The 19453-nt window shown below is 54.0% G+C and overlaps 6 protein-coding genes across 6 annotated transcripts; all 6 read left to right on the forward strand.

The window, feature by feature from the left end:
• Window positions 1–3794, forward strand: BDZ83DRAFT_6251 (uncharacterized protein). Its single transcript, XM_060508480.1, has 3 exons — window positions 1–113; window positions 251–3481; window positions 3577–3794. The coding sequence occupies exons 2-3, from the start codon at window positions 480–482 to the stop codon at window positions 3659–3661; spliced, it is 3087 nt and encodes a 1028-aa protein (XP_060371880.1). The 5' UTR covers window positions 1–113; window positions 251–479; the 3' UTR covers window positions 3662–3794.
• A 2291-nt stretch (window positions 3795–6085) lies between these two features.
• Window positions 6086–6535, forward strand: BDZ83DRAFT_596869 (uncharacterized protein). Its single transcript, XM_060506871.1, has one exon. The coding sequence runs from the start codon at window positions 6136–6138 to the stop codon at window positions 6400–6402; it is 267 nt and encodes an 88-aa protein (XP_060371881.1). The 5' UTR covers window positions 6086–6135; the 3' UTR covers window positions 6403–6535.
• A 1377-nt stretch (window positions 6536–7912) lies between these two features.
• Window positions 7913–8753, forward strand: BDZ83DRAFT_596872 (uncharacterized protein). Its single transcript, XM_060506872.1, has one exon. It carries the CDS (start codon window positions 8188–8190, stop codon window positions 8392–8394), a length of 207 nt encoding a protein of 68 aa, XP_060371882.1. The 5' UTR covers window positions 7913–8187; the 3' UTR covers window positions 8395–8753.
• Window positions 8754–11337: 2584 nt separating this feature from the next.
• BDZ83DRAFT_6297 (uncharacterized protein) lies at window positions 11338–13756 on the forward strand. The gene is made up of 2 exons (XM_060508775.1): window positions 11338–11690; window positions 11746–13756. The coding sequence occupies exons 1-2, from the start codon at window positions 11661–11663 to the stop codon at window positions 13519–13521; spliced, it is 1806 nt and encodes a 601-aa protein (XP_060371883.1). The 5' UTR covers window positions 11338–11660; the 3' UTR covers window positions 13522–13756.
• Window positions 13757–14419: 663 nt separating this feature from the next.
• BDZ83DRAFT_746234 (uncharacterized protein) lies at window positions 14420–15422 on the forward strand (the record flags this gene model as incomplete). The annotated part of the gene is made up of 2 exons (XM_060513234.1): window positions 14420–15262; window positions 15330–15422. The coding sequence occupies 2 exons, from the start codon at window positions 14420–14422 to the stop codon at window positions 15420–15422; spliced, it is 936 nt and encodes a 311-aa protein (XP_060371884.1).
• A 2977-nt stretch (window positions 15423–18399) lies between these two features.
• BDZ83DRAFT_746235 (uncharacterized protein) lies at window positions 18400–19013 on the forward strand (the record flags this gene model as incomplete). The annotated part of the gene is made up of 2 exons (XM_060513235.1): window positions 18400–18507; window positions 18582–19013. The coding sequence occupies 2 exons, from the start codon at window positions 18400–18402 to the stop codon at window positions 19011–19013; spliced, it is 540 nt and encodes a 179-aa protein (XP_060371885.1).
• Window positions 19014–19453: the final 440 nt, after the last annotated feature.

A 19453-nucleotide genomic window follows, 5' to 3' on the forward strand; every position in this document is an offset into this window, starting at 1 on the left:
ATCACCCACGAGCAGACTTTTCTCACTTCACTTTACCGAAATATCAATATATCCGCCTTGGTGCAACTTTGTGCCCAGAAGGCAAACCCACCCTCGGCCGCTATCGAATTTAGGTATGCCATGACAGAAACAAAACCCCATTGCCGATGGCCGGCTGGGGTAGAACGGGCAGGCACGGGCCACTGGCCATTGCTGCCTTCTTCGAAGCAAAGTAATTGGCTGACGACTAACGCCTCAGGCACCCCTGCAGAAATCGCACCTGAGTCACCCAAATTTCTGCGGCTCTACGTGAACTTTCCCTCCTGCTTCCCCAGAGCCGACCGACGCGTCGCCCCATCGACTTCACGAGCTCCGAACGAACGAACGCTGACCCTGACGCATCGGAAAACACAACGCGAGGCATGGTATAGAATCGAAACAGGTCGGCGCACAATATCGGAGGTGCCAGAGGGTGGATATTTGTGCAAAGCTTCGACAACATGGGCGCCGACACTCCCAAATCCCCTCCTCGCAGTGAGGAGGCGCAGAAGGAGCAGGATGCTCAGGACGAAGAGCAAATTGAGCGGACTCTCGCGACGCTCCAGAATGGCGGAGAGCTGGGCATCACTATTGATGATACCCCTTTCGACCAGTCTGGGAAGGCTGACGATGCCCAAGACTTCGAGGATATTAGCGACGACGATCTTCCGGACGAGGAGGAAGGCGAAGGCAATGTTGCCACTTCCATGTCCGTTCCAGGTCTGACAGATGACGGAGGTACGAGCAACGACACCGACGACTTGTTTGGCGATGGGCCATCTTCTCCGATCGAAGTCCCTGGTCCGCCATCACCAGCCCCTCATGTTCACGATCCCGACGACGCCGATCCATCACAATACCGCGACATCAACTTTGATCCCGAACCTGGCTACGAAGCTGCCAACCAAGATCCTGAGATTCCTGCTCCAGCTGAGACTGCTGAAGATTTGGTCAAGCAAGCCTGGCCGACTTGGGAGAAGGGTGTTATTCTGAAATGGAACGAGCTCTTACCTCCCAAAAAGGCCCGGTGGATCGAGAAGAAGCCCACCAAGAAACCAAAGACCCTCATCTTCTCCAAGCTCACTCTGGATCTTGCCGCCGACCAAGAGAAGCTCTTCCGCATCCCCGGACCCGCGACTGTGACTCGTAAGCAGAGACGCATCGACGATGAGTCTAGAGGGCTCATGTCTTGCGCCCCGCAAGAGTCCTCAGACGAAGCTGAAGCTGAAGAATTCAATCTCGAGCAAGAATCCGATTCGGAAGCAGTGGCGGGTTTTACACTCCAAGACATTGAGATGGTGTGCGATGACTGGTCCATCCGTATTGAGCAGGCTGAGCAAGACTTCCGCGATCAACAAGCAAAGGAGGCTGCAGCCGAGGCAGCCGCCGCCGCTTCTGTCAAGCGTGCCCATGATGATGCTTTTGACTTCGACTGGGAGGCTGAGTTCATGGAAGACGAAGAGCCAAAGCCGCCGCCAAAGAAGAAGACGCGTCCGCCCCCGCCAAAGGGCTTGCCAGAAATTCCTCGATTCACCGCACCATCGTTCGACTCGTTTGAGGATGTGACCAAGCGCGCCTCGAAGCGCGTCATTCTCGATTTGAACGACCCATACCTTCTCCTGGAAGAAGCCGAATCGCAGCGTGGCCCCAAGCGCCAACGCGTGGAGCAAAAGATGACGCGCATGGCGAACGGCCACTTGAGACCTGACTTATCTTCTCGCTTCAACATGTCCAACGACGATGCGTACGAGGCGCTCAAGGAGAACCATCAACACAAGGTCAGAGCAACTCTGGGGAATCTTGCCGTCGAGCACAGTATGCCTGCGCTTAAACTGGCATGGCCGTTCTACAAGGTCAAGCTGGACATTCGACGAGATGGATTCCACCGGCCTCATTTCAAGTTTGGTAAGCATGAGCGTCAGACGGTCAGGTTCAGCAAATTGGGCTTCCATAAGCGCAAGACTATGAAGGGAAAGGCTCATGAGGTCTTCAAAACCACCAAAGACTTGGGCATAACGGACAACTCGACGGCTGTGCTCTTTGAGTACTGTGAGAGAACGCCACCCGTTCTTTCCAACTTTGGCATGGGAAACCGTGTCATTAACTACTACCGCAAAAAGAAGGTCGATGACGAAGAGACGCCACCAAAGATGGAGATTGGTGAGTCTCACGTCCTCTTGCCCGAAGACAGATCCCCTTTCGCCATCTTTGGCGAGGTCGAAGTCGGACAAACCATGCCTACTTTGCACAACCAAATGTATCGGGCGCCAATCTTCAAGCATAAGCCACGGTCTACAGACTTCCTCTGTGTCCGCAGCTCAACGGGCGTCGACGGAGCCAACTGGTACTTGCACAAGATTGATCATCTTTACGTGGTTGGCCAGACTTTTCCTAGTGTTGAGGTCCCTGGCCCTCACTCTCGAAAGGTCACGAATGCCTCGAAGAACAGAATCAAGATGATTTCGTACCGCATGATGAGGAGGAATGAGCACCATTTGGTAAATCTATCAGAGGTGACGAAACATATTGCCGAGTCGACGGACGCTCAAAACCGGCAAAAGCTCAAGGAGTTCCTATCCTACGCTAAGGTTGAAAAAGGACTCTGGGGCCTTAGGAACGGCGAGACTCTTATGGATGAGAACTCAATACGAGCGATGATCAAGCCTGAGGACGTCTGCCTGATTGATGGTATGCAGTTGGGTATGCAGATGCTGGAAGACGCTGGTTTCGACCCTAACAACGTCAACCTGGAGGACGACAACGAAGAGGTTGCCGAGGATGAGGACGACGATCGCACGGGTGCAGGCACTGCCAAAGGTAGTAAGAAGGCTGCCGAAAAGAACGAAGAAAAACTGGCAGACAAGATGGCGCCGTGGAAAACCAGCAAGGCCTTCATCGACGCATGCGCTGGCAAGGCTATGCTTAAGCTTCACGGACAAGGAGACCCGACTGGCCACGGCCTTGGATTCAGTTTTATCAGAACTTCCATGAAGGGCGGCTACATCGAGACTGTCCAGAAAGGTGGATCCCATACCACTGCAGCTGACGCCATGGCAGCACACCCTGATGCACAACGGAAGGCGAATAACGGCCACGCTTACAACGTCAAGGAGCAAGAAGCCATGTACAGAAAAGGCATTCGCGAAATTTGGGACAAGCAAAAAGACAGTCTGGAGGACGGCACACAAAAGGACGATGACCTCGTGGTCCCTCTGCCACCAGACGAAGATGACCGATTCAACCCCCAACGAGCCCAGACTCCTGCCCATGCCGACGAAGGGATGAGTCAAATTACCGGCCTGACGACATCAACTAGCCGGAACCAGCGAAAGAAACTCAAGATTACCCGAGAAGTTCTCAATGATCAAGGTGCTGTCGAGCAAAAGGTCATCATTCTCGAAGACCCTGTGATTATAGACCGTTATATCAAGAGAAAGAAGGAGTTGGAGTTGGAGGATTTCAAGTACGAAGTCCCACCGCGTTGGCCCCCTCCCCATCCCCTTTCAGGTCTATTATTCAACCTTCATGCGCTCCCCGCTCACATAATCTCGTGTTTAGTATCTACGAAGGACGACCGACTGGTGTCGCTGATGACGACCGCCGTCGCCTGGTTGAGTACGCACTATCCTTCCGTAGATGCTGAACACTTGATTGACCACCTAGCAGGATTGATAAGGAGCTTGAACGGCTCAACCGAAACAAGCAGCGACGCATCGGACGAGAGCAACAAAAAGGGCTCCACCGTTCCAAGAGTGGACTCGACGCAGGGTCCCCCGAAGCAGACCGTGCTGCCACCGGTACAACCCGAAAGTGTGCCAATTGTGGACAAGTCGGACACATCAAGACAAACAAGAAGTATTGCTCCCTTTGCTTTTCCTTTACCTCCCCGTCCCAGTTCAGATCTCCGGAGCATGTTCAGACGTGGGGGAAACAATCGCTGGGTTCTCAAGCGGGAGCTCCTGTTGAGGGCACGCCAGCGAAAAGCAGTCCCGCCAAAGCAAAAAGACGACGGGATTCAAAAGCACAGGATACGCGACCGCTCCAAAGAAAAGGCCAATAGGCGAGCATCGTCTAAGGGACAGCCAAAACAGCCCCCAAAGCCAAAGGCAAAGAAGTTCAAGTACAACAAGTACACTTCCAAGCCCTACTGGCACAACAGCAGTATGAGCACCAGGGTCATATAAGCATATGCTCCCTTGGTCATCGTCACTCCCTGTTGCTTGCTTTCCACAATTTTTTCCCATTACCTACTCAACATGCTTTCTCTTCTCCACTTCTCCCATAACTTCTGTTTCGTATACACGCATACTAACCCGCGCAAAGGCTTTGCCCTATGCTTAACGGCACGATGAAGACCGACAACGGCATCGCAGAACATGGCGGTTTCGGTACCTACAATGCCCCAGCTGCTGGAGCCGGTTCTCCCGGGCAATGAACGACTCGAGACGACGTCGAGTTCGGACGGCGGAAACTGGCAGCTGTCAGGGGCTTCAACGGACCAGACGTTGCAGCGCAGGACACTAAAATACGGTTGAGACGACAGACTTCGAACAACCGAATAGCCGGTAGCTGTTTCCGGCGCTTTCCAATTAATCAACAGCAAAGGCTGCAGCTGGTCGTTTAACTACCGACGAACGTTCCAGAACGGGGGAAAGAACCCCACTCGCAACCATCCCCCGGTTGCTAACAATAGGGCTATGCCAAGCGATTTCACGCAAGGGGTTCAGGCACAATGAACAGGCTGGGAAGTTCATGTTGAAGAAAGGTTGGGGTAGTTGCGAGCGTTTGGACCAGAGAAATCTCATACAAGAGGTCGGACCGAACAATCCAAAATTGGAGCCCACCATGCAATTCGACAATCAAGGGGTGGGAAAGGGTGTGTGTACAATGACAAAAAAGAAAACATCTAGGAGGTGAGAGCCCTTGGAGCTTGGGGGAATTTGGAAAGGCTTGATCAACTTTGTCAAAACTGGACGGGGCAGATTTAATGGACTGCTCTCACGTCACGACGAGCAAGGGGGAAAACGACGATGCCGAATGGTGGGAAGGAAGGGGGGTTTTGGCAAAGCGGTTAAGCAAAGCATGTAATGATGCATCGGCACGGCGTTTGGTGTTGTTAAAATTAGCTACAGCCGCGTGAAGCGTGGGTAGTACCCTCTCATCACACGCGTGGGAAATTCATTTCAACAAAGTGACTAACTAACTACTACTGCTTCTTCTCAACTATGGTGATGAGTGTGTGTCGTTACTCTGCAGTGATGGACGCGTAGGTCCAGCTTACCTTCTCGTTCCGAGGTTGGAGAACCCCCCCGGTTGGATATTGCATGCCGTAGTCGGGTAGCTAGCTAGTGTGGGCGGCTGGGTGAATGGGGAAAAATAGGAGGGGGAGGCTCTTGGAAGAGGCTAGCACGGGCCGATGATTACATGGAGGTGAAGAGGAGGTAGTGTAGTGTAGGCATGTAGGTTGCCGGGAGAACTAGATACTAGATGCGGCAAAAGATGAACATGGATTGGAGAGGCGGGAAGATCAAAGACAGGTAAGGGTAGTGTCGATACGTACAAACATGGGTGGGGGAGAGGTCCGAGGAAGAAGGGGGGAAAAGGGGGGGGGGGCAGAATCCGGGATTCGTGTATCAATGTGGACTCTCGCGGCGCATCATCTTCTTCCTAGATTGGCGAACCGGGCAAAAAACCGCGCGGACGATGGCCGGGCTAATGTAGGGAAGAAACAAGGACAAACCTCGAGAGATGGACAGAAGGGGGAAAAGGACGTCAAAGAGGGATTGGATGAGGGATAATGGGCGATAGGTCCCAACAAAGGGCGTTCTAGACGCCCCGAAACGATCAAGACTTTTCTGTTTGGAAAGGATAGCGTAGATAGACCAGGGCCTTGTTTCCGTTTGGACCATTTGGAGGTGGGGTTTGTTGTCCCGCTTGTCAGGCTTGTCAGGCCTGTCAGATCGAGGTTGCTTTGAGGTATGGAAATCCATCCGTGCAAGGTTTAGGAACTGAGAACCAGTTTGTGGTTGATTACCTTGGAAGAGGGAAAGGGGGAGGGGACGGGGGGGGGGGTTCAAAGTCACATGAGAAGAAAAAGTGTGGATTGGATGGGATGGAATGGTACGCGGTGGGATGCGGGTTGCAATGAACATGTGGTTGGTGATTGCTGCTGCTGATGATGATGATGAGTTTGGTGGTTGGGGTTATACAAGGGCCCTCCTCAGAGAGAACATGAAGTCTCTGCCAAGCCAGGTGTGTGAGAGCATGGTTTCTCCAAAACCCCCCAGCCTGGTTTTGCGGCGCCAGGAAACATTGACTAGACATATCAGAGGTGGAACAGATGAGTTTTACCCACCAACAGCCTACAGCCCACGGACTACGTAGATGTACTGTGTAAGTCGGAAAAGACGTGTAATCAATCGACAAAAGGCAAGGGGGATAATTGGCTCCCGAGATGCAGTGGTGCGTGCGTGTGTGGTTCAAAAGGCCTTTGGATTTGGCTTTTTGGGGGGGAGAGAAACGGTCGCCGGGTCGCGTGGCTGCGGAGCAAGAGGTGAGCATATGCATGCCAAGTGTGTTGTGCTAAAAATAAACCTATTTTTAGAACCGAAAGGCATGGGTTGGACGACCTCGCAGGGGGGCACAGCGAGGGGAGAAAGCACGTCTGCACCACCAACCTGCATAGGGCTTCTTGGATCGTAGGGTGCGTTTGAGCCAATCGGCTTGGGATTTGCACCCAGGAAACACCTTCGGTCTTTTGCTAGCTTCGAAGAAACATGCATGTCGAGCTCGCACCGTCACAACCCAGAGAGAGGGAAACCTGGGAAAGTGATGCGTGTGTGGATGGATGGAGATACAAGAGGCTCTTTTGCGCTTCAGACACGGCAAGTTTTTTGATAACCTGACCGGGGTGGGTACGCCGTGCCGGAGGGGAAAGTGAAGTCAAGCATTTTCGTTCGTTCTGACCAACCCCCATCCCCAAACCCGGCTCCGAGATGATGGACTAGCGTCATGCTCGTTGGGATTGGGCCGGCGCTTAACTTAATGATATGGTTAAATTTCAATTTAGAAATGAAGAAAAGGTGGGATGGCGTGTTGCCGGTTGATGATGGGACGGAGACATAATTGTGAATTCTTGCGACGACAGCGGTTATCGGCTCGACCTTGCTTTAGCTTGGATCTTTCTCCGGACGAATTAGACGACTGCTGCTCTGTAGAGGGACGAGCCATTTTGTGACAAGATGGGACATTGGACATGGGTTTGCCGGACCTGTCGATGTCGCCGTACGGCGTGCGCAAGATGAAGTTGCTAATTCGGGATATCTTGATCACATTCTCTGGCGAAAGTGCCGCATTGTAGGCGCGCATGAGGAGATCGAGAGGAAGGGGGGAGTTTCCGAGTGGTTACTTGGTCTCTTTCTTGGGTCGTCTTCTTCGCTCGCAGTCATACAATATCGGTAGCAGACTTGTCTGGACGAGGAGACTGCGTGCCATAGATTCCAATGATGATGTTGTTTCCTGGAGAAACAGAGCTTGGCAAAGGGCTATTCTGGATCGTTATCAGTGATTCCAAAGCAAAGGTCCCCGTCGCCGCGAAGCTTCTCAGCCAAAGACAATGGTTCAAGCTGGAGATGCCCAGCAGAAGTGGGGGAGTCGGTGTTTCTCGAACGTCCAACCATCTCTGGGCGTTCTGGAAAAAAAGGGCCCTGACATGACCCAGGGCGACCGGTGGGAAGATTGTCATCATGGACGCGGGGTATCGTTGAGGGTGGGGACCTGATCTAATTCGAGATGATGGGCGACCGGGTTCGTCAAACAGGCGCGGGATGTATGTAGGCGAGGGAGGGGGGCATAGATGCATGTGAAGCGAGATCTACAGCTGAGAGCCGTGGGAGCGGACGGACGTTATCAAAATGGCCCTGACAGTGACCGGTTTGGCAGCTGTACGTGCAGATAGGCACCTTCGGCGGGAATGCCGCATGCTGGCTGGGATGATACGTAGGGTTCCCTTTGAAGCCTTGTCCTGTTGGTGGAATAGTCCGCCGAGGGGATGGTTCCAATGAATTAGTCCCCCCTTCCAGCCCACCTCTTGTTCACGCTTGAGATGCGGGAGAATGGTCAGGTCCACCCGTGACCCCAGGGAAGGGGTTAGACAGCTAGGTACCTTGCATGGTTGAGGTGGTGATTGGGACCTTGAAAAGTGTCCGTTTAGCGATGGCCTCGCTTTGTCGTGGGCCAGGGGAGGGAGAGGGGAACTCAGACTCTGACAAAGGGCGAGGTGTAAGAAAAGGGGCAGATAGACAACAGGAGCGTAGAAATGCAGGAGCCGTTGACGCCAAGGCTGGACCTCGAACTCAATTGTCCAACCTGAAGTAGGGTACTGAATGCCGGGACATGATATCGGGAGGGCTGAGTCGGTTTCGACACAATGGAGACTTAGAATGGATGACAGATTCCCGTGCTTGTGGTCCCTGGGAGTCTTAGTATGGTCCATTGAAGATGGGCCAAGGTCTGTGCTAAGCATCACCATTCACCGAGCCATTGCTGTGTAGCAATAGCAGACTGGGAGTTTCCTTCTGTTCTGTGCGTGTCCGCCGCGTCCCACCGGTCGTGCCTGGCCCTGAATGCAAGTGATGGTTCCTGCGTTCCTGCGCCGGCGGCGATGGCGGCGCGGTCGGATGTTGTGGTGGGAAGGAGAGGCTCAATATGCGGCCCGGGCACGTTGTTTGTTTGGGTGTTGGTGCAGTTGATGACGGCCTCCATCCCTACCTCATGGCCTTACGGCGTTATGCTTCTGCTTAGGATGTGCAGAGTAAGCAGTTAGGTCATCGGGCGGACGGGGACTTGTGCGCGAGTGTGGGTGGTACCGGCTGGGCGAGCGAGGGATGGACGGCGATGTTGGTGAGCACTGAGTGGTGGTGATTGTGTGTAGGTACGCAGTACTGTGTATGGGTGGACGGGTTGTAACTTGTAACCTGTGGGATATTAGCAAGGTCCAGGGAGGAGGAGTCCGGTTCTGAGTTCCGGCGCATGTCGAGTCCACTTGAAGTTGACCAGGTCGAGGCTTGCGGAACGTCAATGCTCTCGGCTAGTGTAGAGAGATGGCCTTGAGGGTCTCGATCTTCAGACTTTCTGGGTCTTAGTGTATTCGGACGGTAGTCTGTGGTCTGCTCATGGTACTAGTTTCTTGACGCAATGAGAGAGAGAGAGAGAGAGAAAAGAGACGAGTTGCAAGGTAAGGTAAGGTACGTAGTAAGGTCAGGAAGGAGTACCTAGTATCGCCGGAATCATCCTCGCAGTTTCCGCAAGTTGTACGTAGTCAAGCCGCAAACCGCACGCACCTCATGTCGGCTAGACGTCAAATGTCTCGACGACACCTGCCACATGTATCCTGCCTGCAGTGTCTCACTAGCGGCAGCGCCGTCGAAGTCGGGGCCGGTACCTTAGCTGGGTGGGGTGGGTACAAGTGGGGATCCACCAGACCCTGAGACAGTGCGCAGGATCGTGGTGGGAATTATGCTCCAACACTGTCCTCACAAACCAAAAGAAGCAGGCGCCACACAGTGTTTGCGACCAGTCTCAGCTCTTGACCTCATTCCCTGCCTCTTCACGTTGTTGTTTCACGAGCGTCCGCAACGGCCACCAGGACCCCCCGTCATAAGAACGCACGCTCCAAGAGTCCTCGCGACCTTGCCTTGTCTGTGGTAGTGAGGCCCAAGGTGAAGTGCTACGGCGCAAGTAAGGTGAGAGCAGGACCGGCCTAGCATTAGCATCTGGCATCTAACATCTAGGCATAATGTCAGGAGAGAGAGATGATGATGATGATGGGTACCGACTGGACTGGTCCACTCACATCCAACTGCGAATTGGCAGGGCCTGGAGACACTGGATACTGTACACAATAAGGTACCTAGGTACGGAGTAGGTAGACATGGAAGAAGATGAGGCCTTCTGCTTCTGGACGCGGCAGACGAGAGTAATCAGCAACCTTTCCTCACTCAGATTGATTTTCTCACAAGTACATACCTAGTGAGACTGGCCACTGGACAGTGAATACCTAGTCAAATAGCGAATGATCAGAGACCAACCTGAAGTGAGAGGAGCAGGGGTTAATTGGAGTAGGTACACCGACCCCCCGCCCCGTTTTCCTCCTTTTCCACTCTTTTTTTTTTTTTTCTCTCCCGTTCCAGTCCCTTTTTTATTTCTTCCGTCACCCAGTTCATTCGCTCCCCGAAATCCCCCCAGTCCCGTCCTCGGCCTAGGATTCGTTCATTCATCGACCCCCATTCCCTGTCACTCACACCCCCCCCGTCGTCGCTCTTTTCCTTCCCTTCCCGTCGTCTCCAAACTGCTGGCTTGCTGCTAGGTACGGATACTGCTGCACCTGCTGATTGATGCTTGCGCAGCCCGTCGCACTACTCTGCTGCTCCCGCTCCCCGATTTCCACCTATTCCATCTCTTTGCCGCAACCTCACTGGGTGGAAGTGCTCACTCACTCATCTTCGGTACCTACTCCGTCTGCTACACACTCTTAGGTCGCTGATGTGGGCTTGTCTTGCCTGACCTTACCTTGCCTTGCCTTGCCCCCATTACCTACTCTTCCTCCTGCTGCTACCATTACCACCTTACCTTACACCTGAGGTAGGTACTGTACCGGGCTGGCTGGCTGCACCTAATACTGTTGCTTCCCCCTCCACCATCCATTCCCATTCTTTTTTTCCCCCTTCCCTCCTTCAACTGTCCTGCCTTCCCGCACCCAAAAAGTGAACACGATCGCGTCTATTATTAGAATCATCCACGCCAGATTCAGCCCCATCGACCTGCACCTCACATCGCCTGTCCATCCCAGAACCTGTCGCATCTGCACTTGTAATGGGATCAATGTACGTTCTTGATGCGTCGTCAAGTCAACTCTCTCCCCTGCTCTGACAGCCTTTTGCTCCCACCGCCTGTCATATACCGTTGCTCCCGGGATGCGCTGCCTTGTCCCATGCAACCACTGACTGACGCATCGCCAGTTCGGAACCACTACCCACGACCCAGCCCATCTAGATAAAAGCAATCAGCCCTCCCCGGCCTAGCTTTTGTTTCCACCTCACTTTCCCGACCAGCCAAGCTAGTCGCTGCGATCAGATATATCCAGCTCGCGTCCCTTCTCCTTCGAGCTCCAACCAGTCTCTCGCCTCCTCAAGACCCTCACCCTCACCCTCACCCAGGACCAGTCGACCCTACATCGCGACTGCAACGGCTGAGACCTCGCCGACGACGACGACGCCGCCGCGATATCGCTGATCGGTCTCGAAGTCGCTCGCCTCGACAACGTCTTCGGCCCCGTATAACACGTTTCGCTGCCTCATACCCGTCAGCAAGCCTAGAGCATCTAGTTCAAGATGGGACGCAGAAAGATTGAGATCAAGGCCATCAAGGATGATAGGAACCGCTCTGTGTAAGCTTGCGCCCTGACTACCCCTCGCGATACCCAGAAACCTTTGGCTGACTGTCGCGTCGCGTATAGCACCTTTCTCAAGAGAAAAGGCGGTTTGTTCAAGAAGGCGCATGAGCTTTCCGTGCTGTGCTCCGTCGACGTCGCTGTCTTTATATTCGGCAGCAACAAGAAGTTGTATGAGTATTCTTCCACGGATATGCGGGAGATGATCACTAGATACACATACGTGAGTTCCTCCATTCTTTCTGGGTCGCGAATGCGTAACGCTAACCCTGAGATAGCATGGCGGCCCGAATGAACACAAAGGCCCTTCAGACTTCAACGGAGGCAACGACGAGGACGAAGACGAAGATCCTGAAGGCACCCCGCCGCAGGAGTCTCACATGATTCCGCCTCAGTTCCAAGGACAAGCGCCATTTCCTCATATGCGACACCACACCCCCTCAGCTTCACCTCCGATTCCTAATGGCGTGCCTTTCCCGCAACACCATGGTCTTCCCGTGCAACGCGGCCACACCCCGCAGCCTGGCATGGGATCACGGCCCGGTTCTCGACAAGACATCCGCCGGATGGGACCAAACATGGGCCCTCAACCCGTTGGCCCTCCCGGATCTCAGCAGCCTCCGGTCAATGGATTTGCCTACATGCCCAACCCCGCCATCTACAATCCCCAGAACCAGCCCAATATGCCACCAAACATGCCTCACGGAATCCCCCAGCAGTACCAGCAACATGGCCCTCAATACTCCTCGTACGCGCCCAACCATCATCCCCCGCACATGCAACAGCATATGGAGGACCAGCGCCGTTCCATGCCGCCAAACTATCCGCAACAGCAGGGTCCGCAAGGGCCTGGGCCTCAAGTTTCTCGGATCTCGCCGTCTCCGCCACAGCCTCCTACTCAGCAATTGCCGCCGCAACCACCTCAGATTTCACCGCCGCCACAGCCACAGCAACTTGAGCCTCAACAGCAGCAGCAGCAACCGCATCCGTCGCCTCAACCCCAGCAACAGCAACAGCCGCAGCCACCTCAGTCTCAACAGCAACAGCAACAGCCGCAACAACATCAGCCTTCGCCGCCGCAGTCTGAGGAGATGCCAGCGCCATCGGAGCCACGATCCGAGCTGCCCCAAAGACCCCAGCCGCCCCTGCTCAACACGGACAGCGCGATCAAGAAGCTTCCGCAGCGTAAGCAGCACAGCATCTTCACTCCCATTGACGAGAACCGCTCCATCCTGTCTCAGCACTTGGCTTCATTCGCCTCTGAGCAGAGCATAAAGGCGGAGCCTAATCGGCCCCCATTCCCTGACCAGAGCACTATTAAGGTTGAAGGTAACCGCTCTCAGTCAGTTGATGTTGGCGCAGTATCTCGGACCAATGGTTCCACGACTTCTCCGCCCATGCCTCCGCGCGCCAGCACTCAATCTCTAAACAAAAGCCGCAACATCTCCGTATCGTCAATCCCAGAGACAACGTTTACTCCGCCATCTCGCACCAATAGCATGAAGCTTGGTGGTGGTGCGCGTCCCCGTTTGAGGGTGGAGATTCCCGACGAACCTTCGGATGGCGGTAGCGCAACTGCCGAGTCAAACTCTCCTCGCAACTCGACAGATACCACATCCCAGACGACTCGGCGCCATGCATCCGACTCGCACTCTTCCGGTATGGTTCTGCCGCCGCCATCCCCGTCAGCCCAAACGCTCCTCTCAGCTGGCGCCACGGGCCCGCCAAACCCGTTTGCTCGCCCACCTCCGCAACAAAACAGCAATATGAACATTGACACCCCCGTTTCCGCCCTTCCGTCCCGATTCTTAAATAATGAATTTCTGCCCAGTCCGAGCAGCTTTTATCCGGAATGGTATGCTCGTGGCGGCAGCGATAGCAACACACTACCCAGTCCATTGAACTTTGCGACTCCAGTCGTTGGTTCCGGCCCCAGCTTCTTGCGAGACGACAATCCGGCTACGAAGCGCAAGAGTCCTGAGATCAGCGCCAATGGTCCGCACGACGGTCCCGAGGCCGGGAACGAACCCAAGAGGATTCGGGTAGATTCTTGATTTCAAGTTTCTCTTCTTTATTCGACGCTTTTTTCCACACCTTATCTGTACCATTCATCTGCATTCTGGCCTCCTTCAGACCATGTATGGAGTGCATTTGGTTCTATGATACCTCTTTCTTTTCACTTTACGGCATTAGCGTCACGTAAGATGTTTAGTTTACCTTCTCTTCTATATCTCTGTGTACGCAGAGGATTATGCTGCATTGCTAGGCGCAACATCGGCCACGACAGGGTTTTTGATTTTTCTTTCTATTTTTTCGTACTTCATCTGGACTGATGAGTAGTATTACTACTACTCCCCGTGTCCGAAACGGCTTTGGAGGGAATGATGTGCACACGGACATGTGAGATGACTGGAAGCATGGAAAACTGGCCTGTAGCAGAAGATGGATGGTCTCGGGGCGTTTGGTGTGATTTCTGTAGATTACGGAAGGGCAAGGGCTGAATAGTTGGAATGAACTGTTGATCTACAAATTTGCATCTTTATCCAGACCGTGATTGCGTATGCGAAATAGAGTGAGCCAAAATCTTGACACTAGTGACTTTGAGACCGTCTCGCGGCGCGGCCCGTGGATACGCGAGCTGAATGTTCTCTTCGATATGACCTGTTGATATGTTCTTTTCATGGTGAACACGGCATTAAATTTACCCCGAAGTCTGAAAGTCGGAAAAGTGGTGCGCGTGTGCGTCTTCCCGTAGGTCTGCACAGGCAGCTACGGTCAATTGCAAAAGCCTCCAGCAACACCTACCTTGACTTCCAAGCGGCCCTGTCAAATGCGGCTCCCTTCCCACCAAACCGTTTTATTAAGCACAGACGACACGCGCGCGACTCAGATAAAAAGACAAAGGCTTATCTTTGGCGGGAGAAAGGAAGAGAACAGTGGATCGAAAACGCAATGTTTACCCCGGCGGCGAAACGCCGACGTGTCGACGCGGCAAACGAGACGTTACGGAAACCGTTTAGGTCGCCTTTGGTGCAGCGGGACCGAGGCCCAGGCCCGGAGCGGAATCGGGATGGCAGCACCGCGACAACGGCGGCGGCGACGGAGAATCCTGCGGCTGAAGAGGATGATGATTCGGCACCGACGACCGAGAACCCTGCGGTAGCGTCATCGCCATCATCTGCGAGGGGGGCTGCAACGACGACATCACGGCACGCTACGGAGAAGTTTGCGACGCCTGGGAAACGGGGGGTGGGCGGCACATCTTCGGTTACATCTACGCCTACACGCCGGCCGTTTAGCATTCCGCGAGTGGGGGGGTTGCAGCAGATGGGTGCTTCGCCTTCGCCGCTGCGGATGGGGACGGCGAGTCCATATAGTGGTGCTAGTAGAAAAACTAATGGTCTTGGGCTCGTTGGGAGCAAGAGCGAGAGGGAAGCGGAGGGGAGGGAGGAGATTCTACGGCAGGCTGAGCGGATTCGCGGCGCCGTGGGAGAGGGAGAGACGGACGAGGAGCTTCTCGAGTTGATTGGCAAGTGGAGGGCCGCGAGCCGCATTGCGGCGGAGGAGGTGTTTGAGGGGTCTAAGGAGAGGGTTGAGGGGATGGGGGGGTTGAAGGCGTGGAGGAGGGCGAGGAGGGAGGATGAGGTGAGGTTCATGGCGATGTTGGAGGGGGAAGAAGGCGCTGGGAGGGCTAGGAGGAGGAGTCGTGAGGGGTGGGAAGGGGTTGATGAAGGGGATCGTGGTGAAGGAGATGGAGATGAGGGTGTTGGTGAGGAAGAGGAAGAAGAGGAAGAGGTGAGTTTCTTACATGTTGGGGGAGCAGGGACGGGGAGGATGAGGCTTTTGCTGACTTTGGGGACAGCAGTTCACGATGGGGACGATGCTCCGGAGTATGAATATCGATTTTGATATTATCGGCTACGATGAGGATACTGGGTGGTGGAGGGACGGGTGATGCGAAGGGTACACACGGCTTTCTCACTTCTTCTTTACCGCCGTCGTCGACGAGACGAAACGGGACGAGGCGGACGTATCCGTGGTACATGACGACGACGGCCACACGGACAGACTGCGTGACGTCTTCAGACTAGGCTCGAGAGCTTTTTGCTTTCCCTTTTTCATCAACATTGTCACTCTCGGATCAACACGCGCTGCTAGACGAAGAGTAGGAAGCACGGCGACAGGCGTCGGCTGGCGTAATCATCCTATCAACAGGTGATGGCTACAAAAAAGATGCTGCCCACTGCCCCCTTTATTCCTCTTCTTGGTATTGACCTACCTTTACTCTGCACCCACATTCGAAGGTGGTTGATGGAGTTCTCTTTTGAGTGGGAGAGGTGGTCAGTGAGGCCCACTCCGGCTTGAGATCCGAACTGGCGGTCGAGTGAAGAATATATCCGAGCTTCTACTTCGGGGAGAAGAGCGATGGATGGATGGGCATGCTGCGAGACAGTATGTCATTTACAGCTAGCCCTATATTTCCCGATATGGGAAACTTCGGTCTGAACGTTGGGAGGGAACCCCGAAAGATTCCTAGGGAAAAGTGGATAAGAAGAGTGCCTGTGCTTTTTCTTTTCTTTCGGCGAGTGGTTGCCGGATGAGCTTGTTTCTTCCTCCTTTACGATGGGCTCTGCTACTACTACACCGTGTAGGATGTTGAAGCCTGAAGGCAAGGTGGTGTAGTGTACAGAGCTGAAGATGTGTTGAGACGTGGGATGATGTTTCTACAAGGATACACCCCCGACTGAATCCATATTTGCATTGGGTGTTGTGTGCCTCACAAATCAAGCTTCATCTTTACGCTTGTTCCCTTTTTCCTGCTAAGCCTTACTGAGGGCCCGTGTCGGTTTGTGTCCGTATGTGTGTAGAGGTCAATGTGTACCTTGCCATATTACTTCTCTTACTACCGCAGTATGTGTGTGATGACGATGTGTGTGTGTAAGTGAGCCGGTATCCGACCTCCCCCCCCCCATACGTCCATCACTGAACAAGCTCATACACCCACCTAGTTCGTTCTCGCCTTACTGAATCATGATCGGCTGACGAGGATTGTAGCTGACGCAGGCCGATTGATCCGATGTTTCTGTTGGAGGATGGGAGGGGGGGTTTGTTGTCATTGTTGCAGTAAATCAATGTAGAGTTTTTATCGGGGTTTGGATAGTAACGGTCAGATATTACTCTGTGGTCGCTTACATGGTAAGTTTGGCTGCCTGGCGGGCGCCATTCATTTCCTTACTCGCCTTGGTTCTTACGAGTAGCACTAGGTACGTGTTGACTGCGAGAGTACGGTAGCTTGATCTCTGAGAGTTCTTTTTTTTTATATATATATTACACGAATATGGGGGCACTGGAGTGAGAATGAAGAAATGGAACTCGTAAACGAAAGCATTGCTTGATGCTTATAATTATAACCGAGAACGAAGTTGTGTGTCTTCGCGGGCGTGTACGCACGAAACGGGTTCCGACGAACTCAACCTCGTCGTGTTCGGCCGGTGGGATAAGGGAGAAGCAGTCACAGCAGTACAGAGAGCAGGCAGTCTCGACTTTCGAGCCATCAGCAGCAGCGCTGTCGCTTGTTTGACATGGCTAGGTAATACTGAGGTATCACGGTGAGCTGAGCGAGAGCGAGGACGGGGGATCCCGGACGGGTGAGTGCAGTGAATGACTGAGCGAGTTGGTTTGAAGCATACAAAGTCGCCGCTTTTTCCCTATGCGAGGCCTATGTGAAGAGCTTATACCACGCCATTGATGGCCTCGGGCTGTCCTGAATTAAGTCAACTTGAGGTGGTATCGATAGCGGATTCGACTTAGAGGCTGAGGATTCGGGGGCGCTTTGAAGTGTCTCGCCTTGTGTTCGCAATGTGTATTATGGGTTGGTTGTTGTCCTTCCCAGGGCTTCGCAGTAGAGATATCCCGTACAGCAGGTTTTGTCAGAAGGGACCTCTAAGCCTCAAGGACTCCCAATCGTCAACAGACCATTGGGTAAGGTACAATCCGTACGTGTCGTAAGTGGTTCGCCGTTCGGGACCCGAGGTGGATGAAACGGCCCTGGTGCTTCAGCGCTGCCGCAGAATTGCACGAGCCGCACCTCAATCCCTCATCCCCACTCAGCTAAGGTAGGTAGCTGCTACGCTCCCCGAGAACAGCACATCCGTCACTGCCCTACTCCGTAGGTACCGTACCTCAGTGTCCACTACCTTAAGGTACCCGTGGACGCGCGTGTGGGGGGCACTTGTTGAAAGTGACAAGCTCAGCCAATTGGCCCAGTTTCCACCCTTTCCAACCTCCCAAACCTCGCTCTTTGCCCCCTGGCACACCAGCCATGCGCCGTGGAGAACAGAGTTAACGATGCAGCAGCAGCAGCAGCAGCAGCAGCCCAGCAGGCCGCCGACCGACCCCCATGTCCGAGCAAATAGCAGCTCGGGGGAACAGACTGAACAGAACAGGAAAGACGGGAGACAGAGAGAGAGAGGAGACCGGACGATCCAAGCCGGGGGTGTCATTTATTGTATCAGTGTATCAGTGACTGGGGGGGCTGGAGCAGCAGGCCTCCCCTTCCGTATTGTTTAATTCCAAGTTTCCTCCGACTCTATTTTGTTCTGCACCTGTGTTCAAATATATCATCTACCCGTTGCACTTCAAAAGTCTTGGCAACGAAGCCAAGTCTCTACATACACACACCACACTTTCTCTCTCTGTCTGGCTGTAGCTATCCTTGCACCGGTCGTTTCTGCCAATCTTCAGCAGCAGGGTGTCCTCTTTTTGGCGTAGTTGATCTGCAGCCTTTCATCAACAATACCTCACCTTTCAGCAAAGGCTTGGGTCAAGCTTCGACATTCACCAAGATTGAGAGGGGAACTTGACAGCAAGGGAAAAAGGGGGGAAATCGCAAACGGGGCGAACCGGCTTCCTGCAATCACACACTCGCAAAGATGGACGCCGCCTACTTGAGCGCTCGCCAGACTGTGGTCAACTCGAATGACCTCCCTCCCGGCTGGGTAATACAGAATGGACGGGCGATTCCATGGTGGTACAGTCGGGTAAGTTCACATCCATCATCCTCTCTTCATTCCTCACCATCTCGGTTCCCCGTAACTAACATCCACCGAAACAGACGGGCGTCATCGTAAAGTGGTCCGTCTTCCTCGGCCTGACGACCCTCTTCGCAGCCTTCCTCATCATAGGCTACGCCCACGGCAAGCGCCGCCTGAGAAAGGGCCTCCTGCCCCTGGGCTACCACCGCTGGCTCTTCAGCCGCGCCCAGCTCGCCCGCGTCGACAGCCGCTACGCCTGGCCCGCCGCCACCTACAACACCTACCGCCCCGAGTACTACAACACCCACCCGCAGGCACAGGGCGGCGGCTACTACGGCATGCAGGGGATGCCGCCCCCGACCTACGATCCCAACTCGGCCCGGCCCCCCATGTACGCGCCCCCCGACGGCGGCAGCAAGGTCGACCCGTCCCAGGAGTACGGCGTCACGCCGCCGCAGCCCTCTGTTGCGGCGAACCACACCGGTCAGCCGTACCCGTACAGGGCGCAGTAAGGCAGGAGGCTTGACGTCCGAGGCGGGAGCGGATGTGATTTGACGTTGTTACGATGGCGATCTTTTCGAAGCGTGGGAGGAATTATGCATTGTTGGCCAAAGACGAAACAGAGACGAGATGAGGCTGGAAATCATCAAGACGGGAGTACGCAGCTCAAGATGGGAATTCACCAGGAAGTGACTTCTCCGTCAAGAAGCTGTCAGATCTCACACATCGAGGCTGCATATCTAAACAGATGGCAGCTGGATGCTTTAACAAATAACTGTTGTCAATTGTACAAAGTAGTAACTTCTACCAACATGAATCGAAATGATACCAATGAAAACGCCTCGCCGACCTGGCTAAAGATGCCAGGGGTCTTGCAATAACACGTGCCCATTCGTGACGGCGTAGGGTATCGTCATAAAATACACAATCATTACTTGCCTTCAAGAGTCTC

This window comes from Colletotrichum acutatum, assembly GCF_030867785.1.
Source record: "Colletotrichum acutatum strain CBS 112980 chromosome Unknown BDZ83scaffold_1, whole genome shotgun sequence".
NCBI classification, from domain to species: domain Eukaryota; kingdom Fungi; phylum Ascomycota; class Sordariomycetes; order Glomerellales; family Glomerellaceae; genus Colletotrichum; species Colletotrichum acutatum.